This window comes from Trachurus japonicus, chromosome 14 (assembly GCF_045865225.1).
Source record: "Trachurus japonicus isolate A0001 chromosome 14, Traja_1.0".
Taxonomy (NCBI): Eukaryota; Metazoa; Chordata; class Actinopteri; order Carangiformes; family Carangidae; genus Trachurus; species Trachurus japonicus.
This window is the reverse complement of record NC_140920.1, coordinates 29,325,382-29,334,801: the sequence shown is the minus strand read 5'-3', so window position 1 is coordinate 29,334,801 and position 9,420 is coordinate 29,325,382. Positions and strand designations below refer to the sequence as shown.

General features: G+C 41.8%; 1 protein-coding gene across 1 annotated transcript; it reads left to right on the top strand.

Annotated features, from left to right (window-relative positions):
• The first annotated feature begins 1,146 nt into the window (after positions 1-1,146).
• On the top strand, positions 1,147-5,047 carry LOC146975007 (uncharacterized). Its single transcript, XM_085798972.1, has 2 exons — positions 1,147-1,264; positions 1,440-5,047. The coding sequence occupies exons 1-2, from the start codon at positions 1,165-1,167 to the stop codon at positions 5,045-5,047; spliced, it is 3,708 nt and encodes a 1,235-aa protein (XP_085655098.1). The 5' UTR covers positions 1,147-1,164.
• The last annotated feature ends 4,373 nt before the right edge of the window (positions 5,048-9,420 follow it).

Sequence of the window (9,420 nt, the reverse complement as noted above, 5' to 3'; positions counted from 1 at the left end):
CCTTCAAATGTGCAATGACCACTTGTTGCACACAGTCCAGTTGCAGTCCTGTCTTCTCCACAACATCTTCCAAGGTTGGGAACATTTCCAACGAGCCCTGTTCAACACGAGCACACCACAGATCCAACTTTTTCCTGAATGCAGAGACTTGATCGTGTGCATGTGGCACTCTTTGCCTTGCAGAGAGGTGTTCAGTGTGTTTATCCAGTCGAAGATATCAGACAGATAGGCCAGCATTGCAACCCACTTGGCATCCTTCATATGTTTCACCAGTGGGGAGTTGATTTCGGGCGAAGAACATGAGGACTTCCTCGCGCAGATCACACAAGCGGGTGAGGACCTTGCCCCGTGACAGCCACCGGACCTCGGAGTGCAGGAGTAGCTGATGGAAGTGAGCCCCCATCTCATTGCAGAGGGTGGAGAAGAGACGGGCATTCATGGCGCGTGATTTAACTCGGTTGACAATTTTTACTGCCTCATCCAGCGCAGCTATTTGGGCATCCTCTTGGTCGCCAACGCCTGGCGATGGATGATGCAGTGCGACCAAACAGCGTCGGGCGCAACCGCTTGCACCTGTTTCACTAGACCGCTGTGGCGGCCTGTCATTGCCCTCATGCCATCAGTACATATTCCACAACAGCGGCCCCAGTCAATATGATTTTCCTGAATGAAGTCGATCAAAGCCTTGAAAATTTCTGTGGCTGTATCAAAAAACTCCTGCGGCTTGGTCGTTAAACTTTGGTGCTTGGTTTCAGTGTGACGCTGGAGTTTACATGGTCGCATACTGTTGTTAGCTAGCACCTCTTTGCAGATAACACACTGTGGCAGCGGAGCATCGTCAGGACCAATACATGTAAGCCTAATCAGGGTCATACTTCCTGGCTGAGCTGGGGGGGTGGGGGGGTGGCTGGTGTCTGAGCGCCCTCTATTGACCAGCCACCACTGCTGACATCTGTGCTGAGTTTCTCTTTGGGGGGGTCAATAATTTTCTCTGTCTGAAGCTATTGAGGATTAGTTTCAGCTGCTGATAATGTCAGGGACCAAGCAGTAAGGAAACCGAACATAGTCACTCAGTGGGTTTTTATTTTACCCAAAAGACAACAAAATCAAACTTACAACTCAGTAGTTTTTGTGTTTGCTTTCCAGTTGAAACTTGGTGACATCATGGCGTCAGCTGGTTATGAGACCATAGAGATTGCAGCCCTTGGAAGACCATTCCAGCTTGGCATGCTGTATGACTGCAGGAGGGACCTTCTTATTCCAGGTAGGACCTGATGAATGTGTTCAGAGCCACAGAATCTCAATATGAATACATGTAAATATACAGCTTCAAAGCTATTGTGACAAACACTTCAGAACCTGTTGTATGTCATTTGGATCACAGACATTTAAGTTTCTGAAGTCTTTGTTGACTTAAGATTGTGTCATTGTGTCAACAGGTGTATCTCTGTGGGATCCAAATCAGCTGAAAAATAATGCAAGTGTGCATCACCAAAATAACACTGAGTTCAATGTCACCACATCAGATTCAATTGAAGACAAGTCAAATTCATTAAAGATCTCTGGCTCTCTGAGGATGAGTATCTTGGGTGGACTGGTAGATGTGGAGGGGTCAGCAAAATACTTCAAAGACACAAAGAAATCTGACAAACAAGCCCGCATTACTCTTCAGTACAAAACAACAACACGATTTGAATCATTAACAATGGCTCACCTGGGTCGTGGACAGGTGACTCATCCTAAAGTGTTTGAGAATGACAGAGCCACTCATGTGGTCACAGCCATCTTGTATGGAGCTCGTGCATACTTTGTGTTTGACAGAACTTCATCATCAGAGGACAATAAGAAAAAAGTGGAGGTGGAGACGGAATTCATGTTGAATGAACTGAAATCCAGTGGAAGGTTGGATGTGCCTTACAACAAAAATGAAAAAACAGTAGTAGAAAAATTTAGCTGCACATTTCATGGAGACTTCAAATTACTCTCCAACCCATCATCCTTTAGTGATGCTATGAGTGTTTACAGAGACCTTCCTAAGATGCTGGGAGAGGGTGGAGAACATGCTGTTCCTCTCAGGGTGTGGCTCTGCCCTCTGGTGGAGCTGGATTCAAGAGCAGCAAGACTCCAAAGAGACATCAGCAGTGCTCTCATCCAAACATTTTCAGAAACCATAGAGAGCTTGAACCAGACAGAGATGAGATGCAGTGACCTGATGAGAGACACCGCAGCAGCAACATTTCCTGCCATGAAAAAGAAGGTTCAGGATTTGATGCAGATGTGCAAACAGTACCAGCTGGACTTCATGCAGAAGCTTGGGTCAGGGCTTCCTTTAATCCGAAGGGGTGGAAAAGAGGATAGTGTCCTGGAGGAGATCCTCAAGGCACACCAGAAGTCACCATTCAACAGTAAAGACCTGGATCAGTGGCTAAAAACCAAGGAGAAAGAATCAGACACACTGAAGTCCTACCTTAAACAGTTGGTGGAACTAAATGTGAAGATGGATGATGAGCTGGATGACCTCTTGTGTCATGTAAACATCAGAAATGTTGTGTGCTTTTCATTTACCTCAGTAGAGCAGCCTGATAGTTTCCTGGTCAAACTGTCCAAACACCTGAAACCAACAGGAATGAAGGACACAGATGGAGAACCCTCTGATCTAACCGCCAGTGACTCAGACTGGCTCACCACTGATATCAGACAGACTATGAGGACACAACTACAACTGTTCAAAGAACTGAAGATGAAGAACAGCAGTGATGACACCAGATTCATATCTACAGCAAAATATGATGAACTTCATCCTGGGGCTTGTATTTTCATATATGAAGACGGATCTGAACCAGTCCGCTTTGTTCTTCCATCAAAACCTGCCACCCCAACAGCTGCTGCTGTTTCATATGACACAATAACAGTCAGAGCAGCACCTGAACCAGACCCCAGCTCTGTAGATTACAGAGTGGAACACAGAATCAAAACAGGAAACAGTCAGTGGGCATCTGAACCACTGAAGAAGAACCAGGAGGAAGTGACTCTGTCAGGGCTCAGGCCAAACACTGAGTATGAGATCAGAGTCACAGCTGTGGGCAAACTCAGCTACACTGTCAGCAGCAACATCTGTACAGCTGTGACCCTCATAGCAGCTGGTCCACCAACTCAGGTAAGAGTCACCGAACTGAAAGCACACTCGATCACTCTGTCATGGATCAAGCCATCCGTCCGAAAGTGTGCTGTAAGGAAGTACATCATTGAGTTCAAGGAGCAGAGCAACAGTCATTGGCAGAGCACAGACACTGGGGAGGAGGTGTACTCTTTCACTCTGAAGAACCTTAAACGTAACACGGTCTACTCCATCAGGATGTGCACAGACGTTGGTGTTGGGCTGAGTGAGCCTGGAGCAGAGCTCAAGATTCAAACTAAGAAAGAATTAGTGGATAACACAGAGTTCACTGTCCACCCAGGTGATCCACCTGTCAACCTGTTAAATCTAAATCCAGCAGGACCTGGTCAGGTCAACAAAAAGATTTTCGGAAGGACACCAGCCAAAAACGTATCAAACAAAACCATCATGGTTGTTGGTGCCACTGGATCTGGAAAGACCACCCTGATCAACGGCATGATCAACTACGTCCTAGGAGTTGACTGGGAGGACAACTACAGAATTAAACTGATAGGTGAAGAAACTAATAAAACACAAGCGTGCAGTCAGACCTCAGAGGTGACAGCCTATCAGATCTACCACAGAGATGGTTTCCAAGTTCCATACTCCCTCACGATCATCGACACTCCAGGGTATGGAGATACAAGAGGAATCAAACAGGACCAAAAAATAACAGACACAATTAGAGAGTTTTTCTCTGTCAAAGGTGGAATTGACAGCATTGATGCAGTGTGTTTTGTAGTTCAGTCGGCATTAGCTCGTCTGACACACACACAGAAATACATCTTTAATTCCATTCTCTCAATTTTTGGGAAGGACATTGCCAGTAACATTGTTGCTCTGGTCACATTTGCTGATACTAAATCACCTCTAGTCCTGGAGGCCATCAAAGAAGCTAAGATTCCATGCGCTACAAACCCTGATGGCTCTGTTCTCCATTTCAAATTCAACAATTCTGTACTTTTTGCCAAAAACACAGGAGCCAAGACTGGTGAGGACAACTATGATCACATGTTGTGGGAAAATGGGAAAGACAATATGAAGACATTCTTCACTCATCTATCCAGCATGGATCCCCAGAGTCTGACCCTGACGAAGGAGGTTCTCGAAGAGCGTAAACGACTTGAAGCGACTATTCAAGGTTTGCAGCCAATGATACGAATGAGTTTGTCAAAACTGGAGGAAATTAACACAACAAGCTCTGCACTCAAAAACCACGAGACCCACATGAAGGAGAACGAGGACTTTGAATATGAAACAGTGGACGAAAGTATCATACAGATTGATCTTGAACCAGGAACCTACGTCACCAACTGCCTCACTTGCAACTACACCTGTCATTTTCCTTGTTACATACCAAATGATGAGGAAAAAAGGGAGTGTTTTGCAATGGATAATGGATACTGCACAGTGTGTGTGGGACATTGTGTGTGGAGTGTCCACCGCAATAATTCATTCCGAATCGACACAAAACGTGAAACAGTAAAGAAGACATATCAGGAACTGAAAAAGAAATACGAGGAGGCGCTGGGAGAGAAGATGAGCAAAGAGGAAATCATGAAACAGCTGGAAGTAGAATATAAGCAGGTGCAGAGAGATGTCGTAGAAATGATGGACAAAACAATTAATTGCCTGAAACGTTTGAGAGAGATTGCACTCTGTCCAGATCCGTTGTCTACTCCAGATTACATTGATCTCCTGATACAAACAGAGGAACGTGAGGCCAAACCTGGATTTCAGCAACGAATCAAAGAGCTACACAGTGTCAGAGAGCAAGCAATTCTTCTGCAGAAGGTGGAAGAGGGAGTAGTGAATCTCACTGGAGAAGACAAGTCAAAGACGACATCTTTCTTCAAGGTGTTAGTCAATGGATTCAGTCGGTCTAAATAACTTGAAAACCTTCTGACTGCTGTGCTGCACTTTACATGAGAAAAAGTTGTGTGAAAAGTTTTTTTAAATCATATTGTATATATTTTGTTTATTTGAGAATATTTAATTAATTGTAAGGCTTATTATATATATATTGTTTATTTGAGAATATTTAATTCATTGTAAGGCTTATTATATATTGTTTATTTGAGAATCATTCATTGAACTTATTAGGCAGCACTTTACAACAGTATTCTATTTAAGCAATAACACACGAGAGGGAGTACTGTTGTACTGTGTATCAGCACGGGTGTGATTCGGTCGTAGAGGCACAAGGCCAGGCCGAGTGCCGTAGATAATCACACCATGCTGATATACAGTACAACAGCACTCCCTCTCGTGTGTTATTGCTTTTATACAACAGTGCTACGAGCGCATCTTTTTACTCGATCAGAACCGGTCGGAACTAACTGTTGTATAATTTTTATTTTATATTAAAGCAGAAGTAAGTGATATATTTGTGTTAATATAAGTCTTAAATAGTTATATCTTCCGACAGCAATCACTTCTATAGAGTGTTTGGTCTGAAACACGGGTCTGTCAGTCACTCTGCTCTGCTCTGAGCCGAAGAGAAAACATTTATCGTATCCTACAGTTTTTATCCAATGAGGAGAGAGAACGGCATGCAGGGCTGTGTGTGCAGCCAAGGAACGCCGTGAATGTGGTGACGTAGGGACGAGGACCAATAGATCCATGACGAGGGCGGGGGCTGCTAACTCCATCGGCTGACAAGAAGTTATGGTGCGTTCAAGGAAACTCGTATTTTTCCGACCTGTGAAGTGGTACCAGTTCGATCTGGTACGAGTTCACGGGTCGGAAGTTACGAGTGGTCGTTATAGTGACTTTCACCGGTAAAACAGGTCGGAAAAACACGAGTGGGTTGCCTGGAACGCTACAAAGTCGTAAGTTGTGACTTGAAGCTGTAATTTACGATTTCAAAAGCCTGCCTGGAACGCAGCATTAGCCAAAACGACCGGACCACTTACTTCTGCTTTAATATTTTGTATAATAATTACATTTGACTAAAATGTGTAAATTTGGTTTAGAAAAATTCTTAATAAACAATAAGCAAATTTATGTTTTGCATTTTTTTCCCTTACTGTACCGAAAATTAACTGAACCGAGACTTTCAAACCGACATTCGTATCATACCGTGATTTCTGTGTATCATTACACCCCTAATTTAAACATTGTGAGCTTCACTGCTTTGTTTCCATTTAGATTTTTGTGTTAATGTGACAATAATGCACCTTGTAACTTTGTTAAGAAAGGTGCAATACAAATAAAGTTGATTATTATTATTATTATTATTATTATTATTATTATTATTATTATAAATTTAAAACAGCAATTAATCTTTCCGTTTCTTTCTTTTTTTAAAGTATTTTTTGGGCTTTTTCGCCCTAGTATAGTCAAGAGAGAGACAAGAAACAAGAAACAGTGAGTGGAGGAATGACATGCAGCAACCACCTGAATCAAGATTTGATACAGATGCCTGAGGCGCCTGCTCTGAGCTAAACAACAACCCTAGACTTTCCTGATGATTAATTTGTTTTCTTTTTCAGCTTCATTCTTACACTTTTAGATTTGAAACAGCAAACATATAATATTATTAATTCATACACTTTATTTCAAACTGTGTAGTTACACTATTGTTTGTAAACTATCAGTATATTAAACATGTCATGGCTGAATATACAGTCTGACCTCTGAGGTGTTGGAGTGTGTTTGAGAGAGTTCAGTGTGATTGGTGTGAGGGACTCCTCATTACTTTAACCATTTAACCAAGCTGTCATTATATTGTGGTGATTACTGTATGTTGACATTAGTACCGGTAATCATATGATCAGTTCATCATTTTTTTGTGGTTTATTTCTTTCTCCTGTTTTGCTCTCATTTTTATTGTAACTTTTTGTTTTTATCCAGTTGTATTAAAGTGTCCTACATGGCTGCTGTAGAGAAATGATAGTTTTCTGTTCTCATGTTCTTCCTCCAGTCCAAAAATAACTCAGACAATCATTTTATTGAAATTTTGTTAATACTTGTATGTATTCAGGTCAAGCAGCTTTTACATCTGAATGTTCATGTCCACCCAGGGCCGGCTCTCGGCATAGACGACATAGGCGGTTGCCTAGGGCGCCAACTGCTGGAGGGGCGCCGCCAGTCACCCTTGGCCTCGAGGGAAAATAATAATAATAACCTAATACTAATAATTTACGTCCGGTGGCGCCCCCATAGTGTTTTCTGTGTAGAAAATAAACAATGACAAACATGTTCCTAAATTGTGTGTGTGGTCACGACGACACGTGTCGGTACAGTCACACACACAGAGGTAGGCTACCTGTCTGCTGTAGGAATGCTCAAGCCGTTTTCTTGTTAGAAACGCCACATTTTAATTAGATGTGTGGATACTTGGTTGCATTAATCCTTAAAGTCGGCGCAAATGCCGGAGCGTTTGCGCGACCGTCTTGAAATGTTTTTTTTGTTTTTTTTTTCCATATTTCGGTCATTTTACGCCGTAGAAAAGCGGTTCACTACTGTGATCGGGAGACTCTCCTCTTTCAAATACGCACACCCTTGACAACCTGTCAATCAAAACAACTGTGAAACGCTTCGAATCCGCAGAATCGTTAGGAGAGAGAGAGAGAAGCAGTGAGGATGATGACGGTGCTTCAGAGGCTGAAAGTTCTGACTCATTAGAAGAGGAAGATGATGGAAAAAATGAAGAGAGAGTTGAAATTTCAGCCTGCTCAGACAGCAGCAGGGCCACAGCTCAGTTCAGCTCCAGCTCTGTATAGGTACCGACCTGCTGAACTCTTCAAACTATATATATATTTTTTTACCTCTCAAACAGTTCCACAGTGACAACAGTAGGGTAGGCTACATTATATAGGCTAAATAATGTAAATTGTGTGCTTTTTTTTTGTCTGTTTAGTTGATATTTTGTTTGGAGAGAAAAAAATGAGCTAATTTCTCATTTAGGGCTACACACATCTCATGAAGTTTGAAATGTAATGTGAAGTCAATATTCAGCTTCTTTTATCTCACATTTGAGACATTTGGTGAAAATAGAATGACAGATATGCTCAAAAAGGGATTTCACAAAATTTCATTTTAACTTGTTTTCTACACTTATCTATTAGCCTTTATTCATACAGTATATTCCACTGCTTTTGTGAAGTCAAGACTAACCGTATACCCATTTCAAGCACCACAACAGGTTGTTAGGTTAGGTTAGTTTATTGGTCTCCACCAGGGAGAAATTTGTTGCGGAGACAGGGAACATGTTGCATACATAAAAAACACATACAGTACAAAAAGAACATCAAGTTAAAAGACTGGTGGAGTAAACAGACCACACTGGACAATCCTGCACATGCAGCAAGCTGATGTGAACATCATGCATTCACACCGCTACAGTAACTGTAATCATAAATATACATTCATATCAGCATCACATAACCTCAAACATACATTAATCCATTCACTCACATATGTCCATAGTTTGACTCATAGCCTATGTTCGTATACATATACAGAAACGTCACAATCATTTCCTGCTGTTGAGAAGCTTGGTTGATACAGGCACAAAGGAATGTTTGTATCGATTGTGCCTGCACAAAGGAAGCCTATATCTCTTTCCAGAGTTCAGGAGAGTATATTTGTTAGAGAGACACATTTTTTTAATGTCTTCATCCAGGATTTACTCAATGAAATTTTACTGATTGTTGTGCAAGTTGTGTAGAGATACACTGCTATGTTATCGTTATGACCATTATTGATCATTGTTGGGGGGCACCTGGGAGTAATCTCGCCTAGGGCACAAAAATGGCTAGAGCTGTGTCCACCAGTTCTTTGTGGGATTCTGGTAGATGCTGATTTGGAATGAGAAAATGATTGGCTTATAATCATGATTTTTATATTTTGTTTCATTTTGGGGACACTGGAGCATTTGGTGATTAATCATAAATGTGTGTCATGTATTTTAAATAAATATATACAGGATGTGACAGCTCTGGTCTGTTGACTGATTATTTTTTTCCATATGTGGTAAGATAACTCAGCCTATAAAGGAAGAACCTGGGGTCTGTTTCATAAAAGTGGGTTACAAAGTCTGAGTTAAAACCTGAACTCTTAGTTGACTAACCCTGAGGTCTTAAACTCAGAGTTTTGGATTTCAGAATGGGTGATAGCAGTTAGTTCAATCAACTTAATTCGACCCTCGATTCTGTAGCAGCTGCACTATGTATGTATGTGAGCTCTTCATCGAGACAATCGCCTAGTGTACGTGAGTATTAATCTTAAAAATTAAAAAATTAAAAACTTTGAGTGTT

Excerpts from the sequence above, each read along its gene's own strand:
- LOC146975007 (XM_085798972.1), top strand. The coding sequence starts at position 1,165 with ATGGCGTCAGCTGGTTATGAGACCATAGAGATTGCAGCCCTTGGAAGA. Across the intron at positions 1,265-1,439 it reads GAGGGACCTTCTTATTCCAG|GTGTATCTCTGTGGGATCCA; the intron begins GTAGGACCTGAT and ends TTGTGTCAACAG.